The sequence below is a fragment of the Aricia agestis genome, chromosome 3, assembly GCF_905147365.1.
Source record: "Aricia agestis chromosome 3, ilAriAges1.1, whole genome shotgun sequence".
Lineage (NCBI taxonomy): Eukaryota > Metazoa > Arthropoda > Insecta > Lepidoptera > Lycaenidae > Aricia > Aricia agestis.
In genome coordinates this window covers 15,420,243-15,444,761 of record NC_056408.1, presented here as the reverse complement: position 1 = coordinate 15,444,761, position 24,519 = coordinate 15,420,243, and the positions used below count along the sequence as shown (strand labels likewise).

General features: G+C 37.1%; 2 protein-coding genes across 3 annotated transcripts in view; one reads left to right on the top strand and one right to left on the bottom strand.

The window, feature by feature from the left end:
- Positions 1-8,330: 8,330 nt before the first annotated feature.
- On the top strand, positions 8,331-20,489 carry LOC121740336 (synaptic vesicle glycoprotein 2A-like). Of its 2 annotated transcripts, none has more exons than XM_042133007.1 (10): positions 8,331-8,492; positions 10,976-11,176; positions 14,652-14,814; positions 15,363-15,541; positions 15,887-16,071; positions 16,415-16,566; positions 16,787-17,005; positions 17,664-17,849; positions 18,618-18,745; positions 20,351-20,489. In XM_042133007.1, the coding sequence occupies exons 1-10, from the start codon at positions 8,390-8,392 to the stop codon at positions 20,404-20,406; spliced, it is 1,572 nt and encodes a 523-aa protein (XP_041988941.1). In that variant the 5' UTR covers positions 8,331-8,389; the 3' UTR covers positions 20,407-20,489. The 2 variants fall into 2 exon arrangements, with proteins under 2 accessions (XP_041988941.1, XP_041988940.1); XM_042133006.1 differs by having other exon boundaries at positions 10,964-11,176.
- The window catches only part of LOC121740337 (mothers against decapentaplegic homolog 6), a 23,874-nt gene continuing 19,836 nt past the window's right edge, over positions 20,482-24,519 (bottom strand). The window contains exon 5 of the mRNA XM_042133008.1: positions 20,482-23,547. Within this exon, the coding sequence (XP_041988942.1) occupies positions 23,203-23,547 (345 nt within the window). The 3' untranslated portion in view covers positions 20,482-23,202. The remainder of the gene's footprint in view (positions 23,548-24,519) is intronic.

Here is a 24,519-nt window from a genome sequence, read left to right as displayed (position 1 = left end):
TGGGCGGCTAAGGACGGGATAATTATACACTAAACACTATACAGGCGCGTTACAGGCTCGGCTGGCGCTGCAAAATTGTTTTTTAGCAGATTTTGGATATTTTTGAATGTGAGTAAAATCTTTTGCGACGTTTTGCTGCGTGCTCTTTTTTGGCATGGGTAAAAATGTTAAACTAGTGTCAGGTGCCACGTTACCTTATCTACAAAATAAATCGATTGGTTTATTGCAATATTTTTAATGCTGAAATTACAATCATTATCATTAAGTCTTTTTATACAGGATATTAGCGGCGAAAGCTGTTTTTGTTCAGATGGCTAGACCCTAGCCTGTAAGGGAGGGAAGGGATTTTGATGACTGATAGATAGATTCTGAGGGAAGGAATTGGGAACCCCACGCCAACTGGTAATGAATGAAAATATTCAAGTCATGTTTTGATACTAACACCTTTTAAGATTTATCACAGAATATCTACTCAAACACCTTCGACAGATAGAAAAAAAATCATCGCAACCAAGACCAAACCGATGTTATCTCAAGTTCTAGGGCTGATAATTTTAAAAAGTACCAAAAAAACCTTTAAAAAAATTACACCAAATCCTTGAGTTATTTCCGAAGATGTATCCTTATCCTATTTATAGGCCAAACGTGGCCAAATTGCCACAGTATGGCCTCCATAAAGCCAAGGCCACACTAATGGCTCTCGTCGATGTGTGCACGTCATTACCTGGTGTTTGCCCAGCGGTGGGGTGGCGCCCACTGGGATGGTTCAGGGACGAGCTAATTCCTGTTTACACTTAATACAATTACCTTCAAGTAGTGAATATTCATAACGGTGAAATTACTAAACATTATTAAATTATCGTCATAAAATTATAGTTACTTGGTTCAAACCACGAGGCGTATAACAACACTTCAAATTGACTAGACAAAGCTAGTCAAATTGGATTTTGAACGTTTTGTTTCTACATTAATTTTTAAGTTAAAAATATTAATTAGCGTAACTGGTTTTTACTTTGTACATCTACACGATCTTCTCGATTTCTTATAGAAAATTTGATAAACAAAAGCTTGACTGGAAGAGATTGCATAATATTACTATAATAAGTAATAAGAAATAACTTATTAGTAATAAGTTCGCCTTTTCTGCATAATTTTTCTATTCTTTTATACGTGGGAGAGCCATGCTTCGGCACGAATGGGCCGGCTCGACCGAAGAAATACCACGTTCTCACAGAAAACCGGCGTGAAACAGCGCCTGCGCTGTGTTTCGCCGAGTGAGTGAGTTTACCGGAGGCCCAATCCACTACCCTATTCCCTTCCCTACCCTCTCCTATTCCCTTCCCTTCCCTTCCATCCCTACCCTCCTTTATTACCCTATTCCCTCTAAAAGGCCGGCAACGCACCTGCAGCTTCTGATGCTGCGAGTGTCCATGGGCGACGGAAGTTGCTTTCCATCAGGTGACCCGTTTGCTCGTTTGCCCCCTTATTTCATAAAAAAAAATCATCAATCATCATACATTTATGTTGTTTTATGTAAAATTGTTTTATATTGTAATTTTTGGTGTGCAATAAAGTGTTATTTATTTGTATTTGTATTGTACATTTTTGGACGGCCGTTGTGGCTCAGTTGGTGAGCACGTCACGCTCAAGCCGGAGGTCGCGGGTTCGAATCTCGGCGAAACAGGAAAGTGTCCATAGATAATATTTTTATTGTACTTGTGATATTATAGGTTGAAACACTCGAATTTTTGTCGCGGAGCACTTTTATTAATCCCGACGTTTCGGCTGCTTTACAGCGGCCGTGGTCACGGGTGGACTCGTCGGGATTAATAAAAGTGCTCCGCGACAAAAATCCGAGTGTTTCAAGTTTCAACCTATAATATCTTGAGTGATACTCGCGTCATTACAAGTACTATTGTAATTTTTGGAAGATGCGTACAAAAAGGGTGGCTTCAACGCCCCCGGTTTTAATGGGTTAGACTTCAGAGTTTAGAGAGTAACTTATAACTTGAAGGAAGTAAGTTCGATTTCAGGGTAGGAAAAATGTTGTGTCCAAGTTTGTAATGCGAGCTGAACCCCTAATTGTCTGACAACAAAGATGATCCTAATTGCGTCAGAATATGGGTATATGACAAGTCGAGCCTACGCCTGATCTTCAGACAGTGGTGTCGGTCATTCGTCCGACTGAAACATAATACGGTACTTTTATAAAATTCGACGACCTCTGTGGCTCAGTTGGTGGGTTGGCAGCTCAAGCCGGGGGTCGCGGGTTCGAATCCCGCCGACGGAACAAAAAGTTTTCAAAGTTCCTGTGTCATGGATGTGTATTAAATATGTGTATTATATTATAGTAAAAATCTAAAATATATATGTATAGTATAAAAGTATTAAATATATTTCCGTTGTCTGGTAACACAAGTCTGTCAGGTACTTAGCACGGGGCCAGACTGACGTGGTGTAAAGCGTCCATAGAAAAAAAAACCTACATAGATTTTGGGTGTTCACTGTTCACATTTGACTCCTCCAGAATTAAAGGCATGAAGACATTTTTCTCTGATAGCTTAAAAAACTTTAGAGCTGTTAAGGGACACCCGGATGGAGCGAAGTTATTTCTTATGTACAAAAAACCTGTATAAACTCAAAAAAAACACAAAAAAGAGAGACAGAGAGAGAAAATCACGCGCTACCGCAAGACTTACACTATAGCAAAAAGCACAGACATAGGAAGAAGTACATACACAAGTACATACGTGCGGTATCTATCTTCTATGTCTGTGGCAAAAAGTGTCGTGACAACTTTTTGGTCTTAATTTTTTTCGTCTAGCCCCCTTTCGCAACGCGCGATGAGGAACTTCGCTCCAAAACTCTCCGAAATATCAAAATTTAAAGCTCACATAAAATAGATCTTCCCAAAACGCTCCAAACAAAATGTGAACTAAGTATGACGTCACGCATAGCTAGATTGTACGCATCGCGGGAAGATTTTTGTTCGGTAGCTATGTTAAATATTGCGTTTATGAAAATGGTTTCATAAGAAAAGTTGTTATAAATTGCATAAATTATCGATTGGTATACAAAAATTAAGAAAATTTATAAAAAAAATCGACATGACTATCCAACTTTGAAGGCCAATAACAAAAAAAAACATAAGTTATGAAGCTGAAATGTTGGGAATACTTATTTTTTATCGTTATGTCTTTACTTTATTTAAAAAAATTTTAATCTTTGACCTTGTCGTCATCCCCATTGTATCCGACGGACGTAACACTTTTTAAAAATAGCTGCGGTAAACTTCCCCGCAAGAAGAATCGTAATGATCACGTGACGGGCTTGTGAAATCTTTTCAATTAACTTTTCGTTGGCTTCCCTATAAATATTGCCCAGCAGGGTTGTCGCGCTTCGGAAAATTTGTGTTATGCAATTTTGACCATTAGGTATGGTCTTATGAGTTTTGTAAGTGCGTTTGTGGGATGACTTGAATATCACTGTTCAGCGATTTTTCAATAGAAACATTATTTTTTATATTTTGGTAGTACAGAATTTGTGTCGCACTAAAGCCGTGTGAATCGATCCTTATAGTCCACTGTCCACAATATGACTATTACTTCATAAACAAAAAATAACATGAGCAAAAAAAAAAGATTAATAATGAAGTAAAGAACACGTAAAAAAGTATGTTTCTGTTAAGGGTAACAGAAACATACCTACTTTTTCTTACTACGGCGGCTAACCCAAAATTTTCGGTCTTATAATTTTCATTTCTATACTTGAAAATAAGCCCCGAATTATTTTATTTTCCAAAATTAGATGATATGTATTATAATATTTCAAAGAATCCGAAATGAGCAAAAACACGATATTATCTTAAAATTTTCTCTATAGAAAAAAATCGCAAAGATGCATCTAATTTTCACGAATTTTTCATTTATTGCCATAATCGTGCAATGAACTAAGCTAATATTTTAACACATTGTATAAAATTCTATCATTGAGAAACCGACCTAGCGGATTTTTAAAATGTTTTTTGAGTTATTGAGAAAAAACTTATTTGATATTCAGAATATATTTTACTGCTTAAAAGACTTCTTATCTTCTACGAGCATTTGCCCGCGGCTTCGCTCGCGTTAAGATGTATTATTATATATTTATTCACTTTTTATTTATTTACTTTAATAAGGTTCAGCAACAGTACATACATTCACATCATACATATACAAACTTTCATCCCCTATTTTAACCCCTTGGAGGTGGAATTGATTAAAATCCTTTCTTAGAGGATGCCCACGTCATAATATCTACCTGCATGCCAAATTTCAGCCCGATCGGTCCAGTGGTTTGGGCTGTGCGTTGATAGATATCACTATGTCAATATTATCAGTCAGTCAGTCACCTTTGAGTTTTATATATATATATATATATATATATATATATATATATATATATATATATATATAGATTGTTTAAGAAAACTCCATGGATTAGATCATGTCATGCCTGAACGGCTGAGTTATGGCGCGTTAAAAGTTCATTAGTTTTGCAATTAAACTTCAAAAACTCATCTATGAAGTAATTACTACCGAGTTAAAATAAAATATATAAGAAAATATTAAACATTTAGCTAGGTATCACAAGAATAATTTTTAATTGGAATTTTCCAATTTTCCATCCTAATTTTTAACTTTTGGCGAAAGCTTAAATTTTTTTAATCGTTCAAAGATCTAATTAAAACAAAGATTTTTTTATTTTCCTTCGTCTGACAGCCCTGTGAACTTTGTACTCGGGTCCAGGGTGCCGTACAAAGTCCAAAGAACAAAATAAGAACTTTTCAATGGAACATGGAAAAATTTGTAAAAATAATAAAATATTTAAACTAAAAGAAATAATATTTTATATATGGAATAAACAATTTTTCATTAACTTCTTTTGGGTATAATTTTATTCCCACAGTGATAATATGAGGATGATATTCATACTAATAAATGATAACCAAGGAAAAAGCTTTCTTTAAACAAGATACCTCATGGCTCTGACAGTTATTAGTGGTGGGTATACTTCCCATACATTTTTGCTTGTCCTCCTTGCAACTGTCTAGTTATAGCGGTTCTTAAAATAGTAGCCACTGTGTGACACAGACTGATGGACAGACAGCAAAGACTCAGTGTTAAGGTCCCGTTTAATATATTCTTTGTGTATGGAACAACAAAAAGTTATGTACAAAATCTCCCATACATTATGCGCGAATTTATTTTCATCGATTTTTCATTTTTCCATGGACATAAGATATTTTCCGACATTAAAATGTACCCTATGTGTTAATGCATGATATCAGCTAACTCCATACTACATTTTATTAACATCGCTCCAGCCGTTTAGACGTGAAGAAGTAACAAACATACACACTCACAAACTTTCGCCTTTGTAATTCATATTAGTAAGATCTAAGCCCGGCCGCACATTGTCCGAAATTTCTGATACGAAACAGTTGAACGTCCGCGCTGTCTCTTACATTTTGTACTGAGCCGAGTGAGCTCGAACTCGCCGGAACGATATTTCGGATAGTGTGCGGGGTGGCGGTCCGGCTAAATTCAACTGTTTCTGATCAGAATTCGGACAATGTGCGGCCGGGCTAAATAATCAAACTGTAAACGGCCGAAGACGGAGAAGTAGGAACTATTATAGTCCGGGTTCCCTAAAACAATTTTTTTTATCACTATCAAGCAAAATTTTCATGAGTAGCTTCATTCTGATAACAAATAACAATTTCCTCTGCGAAAATTCTCGAAAGTGGTAGCTAACACAGATAGAAAGGTTTTAATATTTCGATTTGATGGTCCTAAAAATAAAATAAAAAATAAAATAAAAATTGTTTTATTTCTGAATAAATTTGAATCAAATATTTTCAGAACGTTGAACTACATGTTGCCTACCACCGGTTCGGGAACTGACCCGGCGAGAAGAACCGGCGTAAGAAACTCGCACGGGGCCACTTTTTAGTAAAAAAGTGGAAAATTTGTCTTTTAAATATGGATTGTTCTATTTGTAGGACAATGTTACTCTTAAATTATGTAACTATTAACCTATAAATATACAAAAAAGCTCGTTAGGGTTCTGTAATCAACAAAACTTGGTTAACTACGACTACTGGAAATTGTTGTTCGTCTTATCAAAATGACTCAAGAAAAATGAACTTAAAAATTTAAGTAATCAAAAATAATTGTTCTAGGGAAACAGAGTGAACCTGTACTATAATTAGACAAAATAGTCAGATGACGGACCTGCGTATTGTGGTTGTATGTCAAGTCCTATCGACAGATCACAACATTTACATTGACTTGACATAACCTGACCAAATTACCCAAGTCCACCATCTGCCTATGAATATTTTATTTTATGGTACGATGGCCTCAAAGAAAACTGGCGTGATATAATTGCGTAGTAATTCACACGGTTTGCTTTTGTGGGCGTGTACATGATCTGTGTTTGTTTTTCTCCGTAACCACACTAAACTCTGTAAACAATAGGACAACCACCATGTTTACCACAAATATAAACTGTTTCACGCAAGAACACCTTACAATTACCGAACATGAAGTATCTAAGGTCTTAGGCCCACCACACATTCCCACCACTGCAACTCCTTTGTCCCAGGATCAACAGTGGTAACCAACTACGAAAACCCTTCGATATGATCTCAGGGATGCCCGAGGGACAAGCTAAATCTGTCTTGGGACCCGTAACGAAATTAATCAGAAGAAATGTAGGAGGAGTAGGAGATATCCAATTTCCCTCCCCAAGCAAGGCTATCTAAGGTCTTAGTCTCTAATTCATTTATCACGCGGGAACCGTATATTTCTCCGGGATAAAAAGTATCCTATGTCCTTTCCCGGGACTCAAAGTATCTCCATACCAAATTTCAGCAAAATTGATTCAGCGGCTTAGGCTTGAAGAGGACACTCTTTCGTATTTACTTCTGCACAATATACTTTTTTATGATTTGCGCGTAAACTATTCAATTGAATTTGATATTTGATTAATTTTGGTATACCTACTTTGAGTCTCGGGAAAGGATAAGGGATACTTTTTGTCCCGGAAAATGTTCGGTGCCGGCGCAATAAACTTTTATGATTTTCGCCTAAACTATATTCAATCGATTTTGATGAATTTTGGTATGGAGATACTTTGAGTCTCGAGAAAGGACAAGGGATACCGCACAATAAACTTTTATGATTTTCGCTTAAACTATTCAATCTATTTTAGTGAAATGGGCGAAATACTTTATATGGCAAAACAATGTTTGCCGGGACAGCTACTAGCTAGTAATATATAATAATATAGATAATTGTTTCATACTCAGCTACAGAAAGTAGAAACTAAGACAAAACTTATAGTATGATTATATTATATTGTTACAGTCAAATATAAACCGCCCAGTATAATTTACGAAATAGCACTTTAATATTATTATCGAGATGCAATGCTTTGCTTACATTTGGGTCGAAATTTTGGAAACTCAATATAATAATATTACTATGTAAATAATATGTAACTTTTTAACAATATGACTACCTATATTACTTATCATGATTACGAAGCAAGTGAGAAGTGACTCTACATTCATCTTAATTGGACGAAACTATTGATAATTTTGCAGATGTCAGTTGGAACAAACACACATTTCAACAATCTGTTTGCTGTAAAAGATTTTTCGGCTTCGGCATAGTGAAAAAAAATTGGCCAAGTGCCAGTCGAACTCGCGCACAAACGGTTCCGTACTATTATAGAGCAAAATTAGGCCAAAATTTGTATTTTTTGTATAAGAGCCCCCTTAATTTTTTATTTTATTTTAAAATTATTATTAAATATTAAAGTACACATATAATTAATGACTTTGAGAAAAATTCAAGTACCTATCTATTGTCATTATTGATATAGAGCAAACAAGGCCAAAAAAATCACGTTTGTTGTATGGGAGCCCCCCCTTAAGTATTAATTTTATTTTGATTTTTGTATTTTTTGTTATAGCGGCAACAGATATACATAATCTGTGAAAATTTAAACTCTCTAGCTATTACCGGTCTTGAGTTACAGCCTGGAGACAGACAGACGGACAGAAAACGAAGTCTTAGTAATAGGGTCCCGTTTTTACCCTTTGGATACGGAACCCTAAAAAATGTTAAAAATATAAAGTTTTTTTAATGTCATCAGTCGCAAAAATTCCACATGTTAGTCATATATGACGCCGACTATACCTGATACAGGTGTTTGTACAGCACACAGCGTGAGCCCGAGTAAACTGCGATAGCGTATAAAACTACGCGACGGTACACACCACGCAGTGTCGTGAGAATGGTACCCGACGATAGGGACTACATGGGTACCCGGTACTAACATGGTGAAAGCCTGCGAGCCCCAAGCGGGGGAGGAGATCCCCCATGACCACCTCTACATGGTCACCGGCCTGTCCTCCAACAACTTGGACAAGTTGGCACAAGGTATGTGATGTACTTGTAACTCCAAGGATTAGGTTGCGGAGTAAATAGGAGAGTGGAGTAGACGGGAAGCTTCCAACTGTCAAATAATCGGCCAAGTGCGAGTCGCACTCGCTCACGAAGGGTTCCGTTCCGTACCGTTATGTACCGTTACGGTACGTAACCCTTTGTGCGCGAGTCCGACTCGCACTTGGCCGATTCTTTTTTTATTATTTAACTTTAATTCAATTAAGGTTTTTGACATAAGCTCCATACATTTTCTGTCAAACTCTGCAATACAGTTAAGTTATAATATTATTATTTTAATACGCCTCTAAGCTGGGGCGCGCACTAGCGGCCAGGCCGCGGCGGCCATAGAAAGTATGGTGTGGCCGCTTGACAGCGTGAGGCCAGGTGCGCGTCGTCTATGGCGGTTTCATACGAAGGTATATCTCGAGATGTATCGTACTCGTAATGATAAGCTTTTGTTATTGTTTGACCTACAGCCTACAGGGCGATTTAGTGTTTCGACAGTTATTAAAATTCCCAAAAACACCAAGACGAGACCTAAATGTCTTGCATTAGTACTTACTATCACTTGCAAGGAACTTTCGATAAATAAAAACGATAGTAATATTGCTTCAAGTTTTGAATTGCTATTTCGATTACGCATCTAGTGACATTTTTTAAAAACGTTTCTTCCAAATCCTTTTATAGTACATAAAAAGTTAATAAAATCGCACAAAGAATATTATAATATTTCAATATTTTGCAATTCTTTTTTATTTAAATAATTATGCACAATTATTTCTTCCACATGTACTTACTTATTAATGATTTTGTGACGTCTACCTACTTCGAGTTAACAAAGAATTTTTAAATTAAACATTCAAGATCTTTCCTCGTTTTTATTCAAATTAAGCGGATTTTTAATATAAAAGTATTTTTATGTCATCTATTTCTTTGTTTATGAGTGAGTACAGTGTAGTGTGTAGTTACTTCATAATTCTATAATATTAACTATTTAGTCTTATTTGTCCAAAAGAAATATAAGACGTATAAGTTAGATATATGGGGAAATTACTTAAATTCTCTTTCATTTGTTCAGAGATTAGACGCATTTTACATTTGGTTAAATTAGATACTTAATTATTATTATTTCGTGAAATAGTTTTAAGCTGTCTAGCCCAGTCTTTCCCAAACTGGGCGATAACGCCCCCTTGTGGGCGCTGAAGGTCTACGGGGGGCGGTGTGGGACCCAGAAAACAATGGGGGCGTTGTGCTTGAGGGTGATTTATTTAATCTGGATGCATTTTAAATTGAAACCAAGGGGGCGCTAAAACATAATTTTTGTTCTCAAAGTGGGCAGTAGACGAAATAAGTTTGGGAACCCCTGGACTCTAGCCCAAAGACTAATGGTTTGTTAGATCGTTTCATTTTTTAAAATTTAAAGATTCTTTTCTGTAACCGTAATCTAGCGATTTGGCGAAAATCTCCGAATACGATATCAAAATATTGACCGATCCAAAGCTAATATAAACGACCTTTCGCTAGAGGTCGCCACTGAAATGATAAAATTCTCCAATTATGATACAATAACATTCCAATAATAGTTATAAACAAAACGTCTCGGTCTGGCCGAGCTCTGGACGCCTGCCAGCCATAGAGACAATCACACGATAAAGAGAAATTATATTAATAGCACGCCTGCAACTTTGTGTAAAGACGAACACCGGAGTAGTACTTTTTGGCCATATTAATTTTATGGATTGACCAAAGACGTTCCTTCGATCGTCTTTGGTCGCATTCTATCTTTCTTCTTAGAAGAAGAAGAAAGTAGAACTGTCAATCCGATAAAATAATATAGAAACAAACTGCAAATAGTTTCCGTGTCATCATAATTTTGGTAATCGTCTAATTCGAAGGAGGGATAAAAGATATTTTAACAAGTAGTTTAGAAATGAGTGGGCATTTAGAAAATTAAGAACATCAGCGTTGTTATAACTTATAATATTGCTGTGTTTTATATAGCATAATATTGCTATTTTATTTTACAAAGGCGCAAAACCCAAAAAATTTAAGAACATAATATTAGCACGTTAGTATTCAAACAAGAGAGCTTAGATCAAAACTTTTTTAGGAGTAACGATTCCAAAGAACACGCACGTCACACCAGAGTGCTTAGTCAAAATGCATTCACCAGTTTCGACCTTCAAGAAGAAATCGTATTCTTAAAAGGCCGGCAACGCACCTGCAACACTTCTAGTTTTGTGAATATCCATGGGTGACGATAGTTGCTTTTCATCAGATGATCCGTTTGCTTGTTTTCCCCCCTATTTTATAAAAAAAAATATTGCAAAGCTAGATGTCGAAAAAGTATAAGGTTAAAAATAATTCGTAAGCGCCATGACCCCTAGCGCGATGCGTTATGCCAAAACCCTTACATTTTTCACTTAAGTTTGCATTTTGACTAATCAATGACCTTTTTAACCAAGTTCCCCTTCCAGAGCCCGAGGCGGACTTCGAAGCGGCGATCGAGGCGACAGGGTATGGTCGGTTCAACGCGCTGCTAATGCTGTGCTGCCTCCCGGCCTTCTGGAGCGCGGTGTCCGTCACAAGCGCGCCCTCCTACATCTTCACCCAGGCCGTCTGCGACATGAACCTGAGGTTGCTGGACATGGGCACCATCAACGCTATTACTTATGGAGGTAATGATGCCTAAAAGTACTGCTTTTAGCAGTAAAGCAGCCAATTTGAACTGCTACTCATTAAAAATGCATGGCATCCTGTGACGTTGCAATATGAAAGAGATGGCAGTTTCTTTTCTCTTTCCAGTCTCTGTCTTTTGTCTTTCCAGTCTCCTCCAGACTCTGTGATTCGTGTAGGAAAAACTTAAAAGTGGTAATTATTTTTTATAATATTACAAGGTGTTACCCGCAACTTCGTTTGGACACAAGTTAAGCAATAAAAACTTTCCTTAAAATAACTGGCACAATCAATGTTTTCAGATAGCATACTCGTAGAAAGGCACGTGTAATAAAATAATTGATATAATGTTTACTGTGAAAGAATTTAAACAAAATCGTAAGGGCTCACCTTCTTCTAGGTGATGAAGCGAAAAGTTTATATTGCAAATCTCGATTATGGTTTCCGCGTGCAAAAGATAGACGTGTTAGCTATTAAAACAATTAGACATCTGGTACTGAAAAATAAATATTTATCAGTTGCTGTTTCCTGTGGTTAAAGTTTACTTAATAATAGGTATCTGTTGTTTAAACATTTTGTGAGATAATACCGTATAACCGTATAGGCTGAACACAACTTCAAAAGCGCTCGATGAAACTGGAGAAGATAATGGGCGCATGTGTTTTATAATATATTATTCTACCAATCACGTACATTAGCTACCAATAACTTGTGACCGTCTGGTTGCGATCTACCAATAACAACGCGTCGATCGACTTAATGATTACTGAATACTGATCAACCAATAGCGTGCGCGTACAGGTGCCCCGCTCGCCCTACCAAAGAGACCTTAAAAAAACACTGCATCTTCCCCTTATTTTTTGTGTAACCTAAAAATTGAATTGTACGAATAACGATAACTAATTCTCGTTTTAAAGCCTCCATATAACGCAATCTATAAATGTCACATAGAATTACAATATTTGGTGTTTACATCAACAATTCCACTGCTGTGTTTACACAAGATCTTAATGTAAACAAATAGGAGCAATAGTAAATTTATTTAAACACAAGCTACTGCAAACTCCTTATCAAAATATAATTGCCGATGATTATGAACATTGAAGTCATGCGGGAAACACCTTCTTAAACAACGATAAGACGTCAATGATAAGTGTCATGATGTCCTGCAACGCACCTGCAACTCTTCTAATGTTGCGAGTGGCCATAGGCGACGGTAGTTGCTTTCCATCAGGTGACCGCTTATTTTTTAAAAAAGAAGTGATGACAAGTATGGGGCCTATAGTGGACACGTCATACGATTACGAACGCGTAAAGGGTCTGTGACCGTCTATGATAAAATTCGAAATTCAAAATACTGTGACTATACGTTGAGAGACTGTGAATTTCCTAAATTCTTAAGCGTCCCCCATTTTCTACAAAAAAATATAAATTTATGTAATGTGTACTTAAATATAATATTATTATGTATTGCAAATTGATTTTACTGTAGCGCTCCTACCGCGCCACGACTTGGCTACGACAACGTCGCTACTACGACGTAGCCACGTCGGCTACGTCGTAGTCGCAGTGCTACGTCACTACGAATGACGTAGCTAGTAGCCATGAATAAAAATTAAAAAACGTTTCCAAAAAACCTAAGACATTAAAACCGCTTCACACATGGTAGCTACCATACTATAATTATTTTAAGGTGTCTTTAGATATTTCATATTTAATGCGTGTTCTCGAAAATATTATAAAATAGTAAAATGAGATATGATCACACGGCTTGCTAGATATGTCATGTTAGTTTATTTAACACGTCCGTCAACATATCAATCCAACAAAGTGGCAAGTAGCTGGCGCTTGAATGAAAACACGCTTGGCAGTGTTCGTGTCTCAAGACAATATCAATATTAGAATAATATCACGTGAATTTATACTTCTTACATCAGACATAAACTTCTAAGGCCACACTTAGGAAAATTTCGTGATTTCCTAATTTTAAGTACTTACTTTAATTTTAGGTTTTGACTATTAATAATTCTAGTGTCACAATGTTAGGCCGCGAACTCCTCCGAAACGGCTTTACTGATTTTAACCAAATTTTATATGCATATTCAGTGGGTCTGAGAATCGGCTACTGGGTACTTATTATATTGATAAGTGCATTTGTTGAATAAATAATAGTAAATTATTACAATTTGAGACTGACGGCGACCATTGTTTGTGCGACGGGATAGCGATGGACGTTGCCATGGTGACATACTTATTTAGTCACTTCAATAAAAAAATTTGAGCGAAATACTTTATATGGCAAAAAACGTTTGCCGGGAGTCGGGACAGCTAGTAATCTGTAAAAATCTTTGACACTTTAAATCTATCTGATTTAGCATCATTTCTTTTTCGTATTTTCTGTACCAACTCACCTTTTTGTGCTTAAATAATAGTAGTAAGTACATAAATGATTTATTTAAATACCTAAAACAAAAAACCAAACGTTTTTTAAATTCATTCGAAAATAACCAAACTGGACCGAACTACGAAATTTAAATATTCGAATTAGAACTTCATAAATTGTTTTTTTTTTGAGTCGTTTACTGATTAGGTTTTACGTTTCGCTGTGTTATCTTGAAAGTATCATTTGTTAAAACAATATATAATAATAATAATAATAATATATTGCTTTTTACTCATGATACAAACGATTGGCATAAACACGTATCACGCCGTAACAATATTGACCAACGTCGCTGATGGCTGCACAAATACTTGCTCTCTGATAGCGCCTATTTACTGTTTTAAATTTAATTTGTCACGCTACTGTATATTACATTATCGTTTTTCTATAATTGGTGAATAACTTCAAGTATTTGCCTTAAGTTTTTGAAGTGAAATTTATTTCTATTAAAGAAGATACCTTTATTATGTTTTTTAATATTTCGCTCTATTTTCATGCAAATTATCGTTATCAGAAAAAGTTGCGCTTTTTCGTGACGACAAACTCGATTTCAAGTATGTTCTAGAATTAAACAAAAGAACACTAAGAACAATCCATGAAATCTTTTTTACTCCGCAATAACTAATTAACCAATTTACACGTTTTTTTTTATTGTAATAATTCGGAGAATAAACGTATCAATGCTATGAGCATTTTAATTACTTTTTAATTTAATTTCGTTTATGAACAATTAAATTAAAAGTTCAAATCTATTTACCCAAATTATACAACTCCACAGAGGTTTATTAAAATCGAATACTTCGATTAGAACAAACATGCAGACAATTATCCAAACATATCCAAAATCTCTTTGCACCTTTGGGCTTGGTTAAAGTTGGGATAAAAATACATAAAATAGCATAATAGGTAATAAATAATACATTGCATAATGCAACCAATGTCAAATAGTAGGTAAGTACTAATAATAAATTAATGGTAACAGGGATCTTGCTTAACATTTTATCTAGAAATCATTTAAAAATCGTCTGTTCAAGGTATGATAGCATCGGCCATGGTGTGGGGTTTCCTCTCCGACTCACTCGGACGTCGCAAATTCCTCATCTGGGGATTCTTCGCGTCCGGCGTGATCGAGCTGACAGCCTCCATGAGTCAGAGCTTCACCATGCTGCTCATCACACGATTCACCAGTGGATTCATGTAAGGACATCAAAGGAAATTATTGAATATTACCCTAGCTAGGTAGCACAAACGCCAATCCATTCATACTAATACTCGTAAAAAAATGCGAAGGTGTCTCTATCTGTAGTTTATTACGTCTTTGCTTTGAAGGACTGAACGCTGAACAAAGGACGAAATTTGGCATCAAGATACGTAAGGACATCCAGAAAGGACATATTATAATAATATTAATAATAATAATCTTTATTTAAAACTTTTAGCATCTGTTACAATGTGTAGTGTCAATTATGAAAGTTTTTGTAATGGCAAAATGTAATGTTCAGTTCCAGCGTGTTTTCAGGACAATAAAACTGTAGACAACATGAAATTATAATATTAACAATAACAAAAGCGAGAACCTTCACATCACAATTCGATATCAAAGAATATAGATCCCAAAGCATACAGCCGACTACATAAGAAGTGTGTTTTGTTACTAGTGATTATACAGAAGCATTATTAAATTACATCTATGTTTTAAATAAGAGATTTCATATTGCATCATTAAAATATGCCATTCCTTCCAGCTTCAACGGTCCATTCGCCGTGCTGATATCGTACATAGCGGAGTTGCACCGCACGTCCCTGCGTGCTCGCGTCATCCTGCTCACCAGCCTGTTCTACACCATCGCCAACGTGACGCTGCCGCTGCTGGCCTGGGGCATCCTCGTCAATAAATGGGATGTGCCCGTTGGAAGCATCTTTGGTAAGTAATTGGGTCAAATCACTCACTGTCAAGCCAACGTCACCCTACCGCTGCTGGCCTGGGGCATCCTCGTCAACAAGTGGGATGTGCCCGTTGGAAGCGTCTTTGGTTAGTTATGGTATTGTTAGAACTACTTACTGATAATACGGTAAGCTGTTATACGTACCTACAGTTTGTCTGATTAGTTGCATTTTTGGCTTTGATAAATTCTTTCTAGACTTCGGTTAGTTATAAAGACAAAAGTAAGGATGTTAATCAAATTAACTGGCTAAGACTTTGGTGGTGCAACGTGCAAGCAAGCATAGCAGGAAAGAATCCAATTGAGATTTATCTTCTGATTTTCAGTGATTCACTCCTGGAACTTCTTTCTCCTGGCGACTGCGTTGGTTCCCCTCATAACTGGCGCAGCATTTGTCTTTCTCCCCGAGAGCCCCAAGTTCCTCATGTCCAGGGGTAGGAACGAGGAGGCGATGGAGGTTTTCCGCAAAATGTACACCATGAATACTGGACTGCCACCAGATACATTCCCAGTAAGTGAAGTTTACGCTGGGTATCGTAAGGACCATAGTGTTTGTTACAATTAAGTTATATTCATTTCCTATAATTTTTTTTAACCACGCTTTTATAAGATTGGCCTGTATATTATAATTTATTATGTAACCGGAATCTTTGAGCATGATTTTCACCTATTTCCAGTAGTCTAATTAATTCGAAACTTTACATACGTATAAGAGCCAATGACAATGCAATAATTTGTTAAAATGTAATAATAAATTAATAATGATTTTGAATAATAGCGTGTTTAGTTTTTATAACTATTGATTATCAATTCTGTTATTCATATTATAAATTCTCTTCTCTTTCTTACTTCAGATCAAGACTTTGGTCAAGGAAAAGTCGGAACAGTTGGAGCAAGGCGTGAAGGCGCTCAAAGGAGGCATGGCGCAAACAGCCCCCTTGTTCAAACCACCGTACCTGGCCTATCTGATCCTCATATGTGGAGCACACATTGGCTGCATGTTTGGGTACGTACAAATAAAAGAAGTACCTTGGTCCGGTTTCAACATAAGCAATTTCCATTTACTTAATGAATAATACCATTCATTCAACTAGTTTTGTCTTTGAAAAGAAATTAGGAAACGACGTACCGAAATTCTAACTAGGCTCACGTACTAACTATAAAAAACCCCTTATAATCATGATCTTATTTCAGAACAATTCCAAAATGTACAATTTTCTTCACAGATCCAACACTATCCGACTCTGGTATCCCCAACTAGCAGCCATGATGGGAACTCATGCGAATGAGAGTTTATGCTCTGCCATCGCACCATTGCCAGTTGTTGAGGAGGAGGCGTTGTCATGTGCCCCCATACAGACAGATATGCTGACGTATTTGCAGAGCTCCATAGTAGGAGCTGGGTCGGTGCTCACTTACAGCATTGGCGGAGCGTTGGTGAATAGGTAATGATTCAATAAGCAATGGCTACTTGGAGCTCAATCCTCAAATCTCGAATCTCGCATGAATTAGACCTACAATTGAAATATCTATTTTATTATTTATTGATACAAATATGAATATATACATTTTACAAATGATCGCTGTTAAGCATTAGTGTCCTAACCCACAATTATTTTTGTCGTTAAATTTTGAATGCAGTCTTGTTCTAAATCATCTACAGAACATAACTGCATTCATAACTCAATACGTAATTTTTGTGTGGGTTAGTACACGAATGCTTAACAGCGTCCAATTTAATAACAGTTTTAAAAAGCCCAGACAGTGCTTGTCTGATATAGCCTTACAACTCCCTCTCGTGCGTATTAGATTTCGTATGCGAGACGTGCGAGATAGCCTTGAAACAGAATAAAGATCGAAAGCAATGTACCCTTTAACCTATCCCAAATCGAATTTGAGATTTTCTACAAAGCCGCAGTTTTTCTCCAACCAAGGTCCTTTCTATAGATCCATACCATCTCTTCCGTACCATCTGAAAGTCGCTTGCTACATTAAAGCGACGCTTCTCGCAACTTATTAATCCATTGCCTGCTAGAAGCCTAGTTGATGAAGTATATAATATTTACTGTCAAAGCCAATGAAATCCTCAACCAAATATTCCAGATGCGGTAAGAAGCTGGTGGCCGGTATCTGCGGTCTGCTTGGGGCTGTGGTTATCATCCTCATGCCGGTGCTGGGCAACAGCGCGGGCGCCGTGGTGGTGATGGTGACGGTGGGACTCGCCTTCAACTCTTTGTCTGGGGCGTCGTTGTCGAGCATCGTTGTGGATCTCTTCCCTACGTCGCTCAGGTATGCGTTATAGCTTATGTTGCTTTAGCTACTAAGTAACTGCCTAGATACTCTTATAACACGATACCCTATTGTAAGTCAAAGCCTGCCACAGCATTCGCTGAATATAACATAGGTACTTTACCTATGTTATATTCAGCGAATGTATGTTAAGTATTGGTTTTTTTTATTAAATAAAGGGGCAAACGAGCAAACGGGTCATCTGATGGAAAGCAACTTCCGTCGCCCATGGACCCTCGCAGCATCAGAAGGGCTGCAGGTGCGTTGCCGGCCTTTTAAGAGGTAATAGGGAAGGAAATAGGTGAGGGTAGGGAAGGGAAAATGGTAGGGGATTGGGCCTCCGGTAAACTCACACACTCGGCGAAACACAGCGCAAGCGCTGTTTCACGCCGGTTTTCTGTGAGCCCGTGGTATTTCTCCGGTCGAGCCGGCCCGTTCGTGCCGAAGCATGGCTCTCCCATGTTAATGGGTAAATACTAAATAGAAAAATTATCTACCAAGTATGCTGATTGATGTTTTTACTACAAGATGTTTTTATTGAGTTCTTTGTAGAATGACGGAACATTTTACAGTAAGCTCCATTGCTGAAAGGAGAATAAATACGATAGTAATAATGTAATTATTATTATCTACGAAACTAAATGGAAAAAAAATCATTATGAGCTCGCATTCATGTTGAAAATTATAATAGTAGAATCGAAACTTCTAAGTAAAGACCCTGGAGAGTCTTCAGCCAACTGCCATATAACAGCTGCTAATCTCCCACAGAGTGATGGCGATGGCTACGTTCCTGATGTGCGGGCGGCTGGGCACCATCTCCGGCACCGTCATCTTCCCCGCACTCATAGACTATGGATGTCTGCCGCCTTTTATCGTCGTTGGAGTGGTTTTAGGAGGTAAGCATCTATAAGGGTTCCGTACCCAAAGGCTAACTACGAGACCCTATTACTGAGACTTCGCTGTCTGTCCTCTATCCATAAGTCTGTTACCAGGCTGTATATCTCTAGAACCCCGAAAGGTAGAAAGTTGAAATTTTTTATTAGCTTTTGACTATCCATGAATTTATTGGAACAAAATTTGGCTATAAGGGGCTCTGGATTAATCTACTGCAGATATTGCATATTTCTGTAGGAAGTACTATCCAAAATTAATGTGCTATTTCGTCTCTTTTCTGATCAAATTGATTATAATATAATATTACTAGCTGTCCCGGCAAACGTTTCTTTGCCATATAAAGTATTTCGCCCGTATTATTTTATTGAAGTCACTAAATAAGTATGTCACCATGGCAACGTCCATTGCTATCCCGTCGCACAAACAATAGTCGCCGTCAGTCTCGAGTTGTAATATTTTACTATTATTTATTCAACAAATGCACTTATCAATATAAAAAGTACCCAGTAGCCGATTCTCAGAGCCACTGAATATGCATATAATATTTGGTTAAAATCAGTAAAGCCGTTTCGGAGGAGTACGCGGCCTGACATTGTGACACGAGAATTTTATATATAAGATTAAAACCATTTTCTATAGAGAGTAGCGACATCTATGACGATTTCATCTTCATGAGGTAGACTATTCTGTATGAGGTGTAGGCTTTGCTACCTGATGCACAATCCTACTTTTTACTTTCTAATCTTATACAGTGAATATAGATGGCGCTAGGAGTATGATTTTACTTTGGGTTTTATTTTTAGTTCATGCTCTAAAACGTAAGCAAGTGCAACAGGTAGGTAAATGAAATCGATCGGCATTATTACAGCCGAGTGCTACTTGGCTAAAATAATGTCATATAGTGTGTACTTGGGGTCAATTGACACCGAGACAAGACGAAGTGCGACTCGGCGATGCGCAAAAACAATATAGAATAACATCATACTTTTTAATTAGTTCTGCGTTTAAGAGGGCGACTAACCCCAAAAATCAAACATCGTCCTTCTCTCTTCACACTCACGCCCGTCTTTCATATGTCAGGTGAAAAAGAACGACGCGGATTCATCGCCAAAAATAGTTTTTTCTCAATAACTCGATAAATATACAATATTTTAAAAATCCGCTAGGTCGATCTCTCAATGATAGAATTTTATACAATGTGTTAAAATATTAACTTAGTTCAATGCACGGTTATGGCAATAAATGAAAAATTCGTGAAAATTAGATGCATCTTTGTGATTTTTTTCTATCGAGAAAATTTCAAGATATCGTGTTTTTGCTCAGATCGAATTCTCGGAAATATAATTTAGTATCTAATTTTAGAAAATGAAACAATTCGGGGCTTATTTTCAACTATAAAAATGAATTATAAAATCGACACTTTAGGGTTAGTCGCCCCCTTAACTCGTCTCTATATAAGTACTAGAATATGTTACCCGTAACTTTGTTTTAAATATGTTTTTTGAAGCAAATTGTGTACCGAGACTGAGTACATTTCATGCAAATCTCCATCCAAATCTTTCAGCTGTTTGGGCGTGAATACAAGATTAATGAAATTTTTGTTTCAGCCTGCGGAGTCGCCTGCTTCTTCCTCCCAAACACGAATTTGAAAAGACTAGAATAGATTTGTGTGTTTGTGTATTTTGTATATTTGTACATAGTCGTGACGTCGGTAGGTTTTGTAAATAAAACATACTAATAAAAATATTCTCTTTGTTTATTTATAATTTATCATGCCATAATCTCATTCACTCTTCACGGTTCAATTCTTAAACTCCACTTAAAGTAGGATGCCCCTAAAAACAATTACTATCTTGACAGAAAGCAAGGCTATCTTAAGTGCCTCTTAATTTAAGAAGTGTTTAAGTATTCACCCGTGAAACTCACATATAACGGGCGAATCGGAGTTGCTATTTACAAATAACATTTACAGATGTTTTAGCAATATCAGCCATTTTGTTTTTATATTCCATATTTCCTGTTAAGTACATTTGATGTTAAATCGGTTCACAGACGCAGCGGAACGCGACGCGTGTGACCGCACATTAATTAAATATTGATTATAAAATGAAATGTTTTTCTGTTACAAAAGGCTGATATTACTAAAACTATAAGGCGTACGATCAGTCTAATATAGTGACTAAAATTGTTTACAATAAATAAATGTACTTTATATAACGGATAATGCTTGCACGTTGTGCATCAACATTTATATTTTTCTATTGGTATTACAAAAATACTTATTATCGCAATAAGGCAAAGCGACTTGTTCACGTATTGCAGTAACAAACAGAAAAAAGTTACCAAGTCACAAAATTCTTCTCAAGCGTAATTTAAAAATAGTACCTCGAATTTATAGAAGGACTTTAGTTATAAATAGATAATATGTTGAAAAATAAAGGAATTAAGTTTAAAGAATTACGTCGATACAGATCGAACAGATTAGTACCACTTTTGAAAATTATTGTCAAAGAATAAGATCGAAAAGTGGTAAGCCGGATCTGTCCTCGCACATTTAATCGGAATTATTACAAAAAAAAATTTGGAAATTTTATATTTAAAATAAATACTGCAACACTTTGAACAGTTCTAGCTTACATTGTGGTACACAGAGATTCAACTGACAAGTTTAAAACATTTAAAAAACATCCTTTATCAATTAAATATCAGGTCCCGAACCAATGCAGAGTCTACTAATTCAATGAGATGAAATTATGATACCATTATGTTGGTGACATAATTTTTTTCACGATGAAAATAGTAGATTTGTCAATTTAAACCTTAGCCCACCAGTACAACACCCAGTTGCCAACAAAATGTAAAATATACCTTAACTGGGTACTTAGTCAACTTGCATTCGTTACTTTCGAAGGCGAAGTTAAAAATCAAAAATTTGAATACACGATAGGTATCGAAAGCACAACGCTTAGCGACGCTTCTAACTTTGCTATCGAAATTATCCAATGCAACTTTTCTAAGTAACCTGGAGTCTCGATTATCCAAAACACTTTGTGGCAGCCCTGGTTGCGCCGGCGAGCAGCAACGATATAAAGCCGAGTACACATGGACGTCCGTTAGATATGCTCCCTTCACACTGGCCTGCACCGCGCGCCAGACAAAGCGAGACCGTATAGACTAGACTTCTTATTGTCAACCCCTCTCACTTCGTCCGAGCAACTCTTAAATTCGAGATATAAACATAATTTGTATAGTTAATGTATATACTTATATTTATTCAGTGAAATTGACTGCATTACCCTATATATTTATCTTAATTTGAATACAACGCAAGGCACAAAGTTTAATGTGTTTAGACGTATGACGATCATATGCAATATACAATGTTTCTATATTACTATTGCATTTCGAATTATGCTTCGTTACTATTTATGCTAGGGACTATTATCTGGAAAGTATACGTCGGATTATCCATTTTATATTGCATGCGAACGTCGGAACAGACAGCACTCAACACAGTCGCAAGTCGGCAGATCTACAACAACCTAACCCTACTCCCCGCTGTTGGACCTCGGGACGAACGGATAAAATGCTTCGCACAGCCTTCGCTCCTCAATACAAAATTGCGAAAAAATCATGTTTTGTACGGACATTAAATAGTTACACGCTAAGGTAAGGCATTTTATACTTAATAAATAGTTACAATTATATCGTACATAATATTACATCATATATACAGTCTCGTTACTTAAAGCCGAGTTATATACAATCTATACAATTATACACGACTGTGTATGCGACCTAGGGAAATTATACATTGGGGTGTGGGCTCACTGTGAGTGTGCCCTATGCCTTGTAACAGAACTCGCTCGCTTTCAGAATTGGCTCGTCCAACATGAAGGAGCGCCGTGTCAACCCCTGTCGATGATTTATCAATTAAAATATTATCTAAATTAAAAATACATTTATCTACAGTGTCTCTAAATTAAAATATAAATTAGAATAAAAGGGGCGAACGACAGGTGCGACGAGAACGAGTTTTAAAAACGAAAGATCCTATCTATTTAAATTATAAGTTAAAGTATAATATAATATGTCATTTGATTAAATATAATTTTAATGACTCGATTGTTATATTTTAAAAGTTAAACAACCAACCCCACGGGGTAAAATGCTTCATTGCACAAATCATACTGAGGGACGAGAAAGTATTCGATATACACCAATAATAATTATTTTAAAATTGTCCGGGCACTTGCTTTGCCGTTTTCATTTATTTCCAAAAAAATAAACCTGTAATTTTAAAAATGGAATAAATTTAAAATTAACGAAATAAACTGTCAATATTCGAATAACCTTCGTCGTCACTCAGTATTCCAAAATTAAAAATAGTCTGTAAACACTTGGTCCGGTTTCCACTACACTAGCGGCAGTCGAACTGCCGATCACACACAGTTTTGCGTCAGCTCGGGGGGGCGAGGAGCACCTCGAGCCAGCAGGGGCACGCGGTCACGTCCCTCCGCGAGTACTTGGGGCCCCAGCCCTTGGCGAAGGAGATGCGGACCGAGCGGGGGTCGACGGGGCCCACGTGGGGCAGCGTGGTGGGGGGCGGGGGGGAGGCGGGGTCGAAGATGCACAGGCAGTGGCCAGGCGCGACCCTCCACACGAGCAGCGCTTTGGCCGCCGCCGCGTCGAGCGCCGGCGAGCTGACGAACACTGGCTCCTGGCTCCTGTTGTACAGCCAAACCCCGTCCGACTCCAGGGACAGGGTTACGCCTAAGCCGATTTTCGCTCTGGTTTTCCGCACCTGGAATAAACAAAAATAATACGTTAAGGCTTTTAATTTTCATTCCGTATTCCAGTCACATCTATACTAAAATGTATTATGATTGTGAAAGTCTGTCTATTTGATTGTCTGTCTGTCTCCTCTTCACGCACAAACAGCTGAACCAATTTTGCTGACATTTTGTATGGATATACTTTGAGTCCCGAGAAAGGACATAGGATACTTTTTATTCCGTAAAAATGTACGGTTCCCGCGCGATAAACGATTAGCGCAACGTAGTAGCGGGGGCCATCTAGTAAAATATAATTATGCACCTCTGGTCCCGGCGATACAGCTGCGGCTTATTAGCAAAATATTAGCGGCGCACGCGCAACGTATGTAGCTAAAGTTATCTTAAGGTTATCTCGGGCAGTACGCAATTGTAAATCAATTCATAGATGCAATACAATACTGCCCGTTCAATCCACCAGATTTATTCTAATGCTGTATTGACTATTGAGAAATATATCGTTGCATTTATGTTTACGTTATTTTGAGCAATATTCATCATGAAACGATTGACTACTAAAATATATGTAGTTTATCTACATCTACATGACTATCACATCGACATGACTAGGAACATGACTATCGCAGTTAACCGCGATAAGATTGCAAAAAAAAACTATCCGAAATGACACAGCCGACTATTATAATTGTGGTCAAACCGCCAGTACACAGATATCCGGGGTTATTGTATCGCGATAGACGACCGTATTATTTACGTGACTAATCGGGAGACACATGGTGCTCATCACGTAGGCATATGCGCCAGCTAGCCAGAAATATCTGATAGATTTTGAAGTAAACATTTAAATGTGCCATAAATCATAATTCCAGTCGCGTCTAACTATTCGAGAGATAGAATCAAGCCACAAAAATGCAGAAGTTAATTAACTAGACACCTCCTGAAGAAACTCTATGAAAGCAGGTAAAAATTAAACTCTGGGTGTT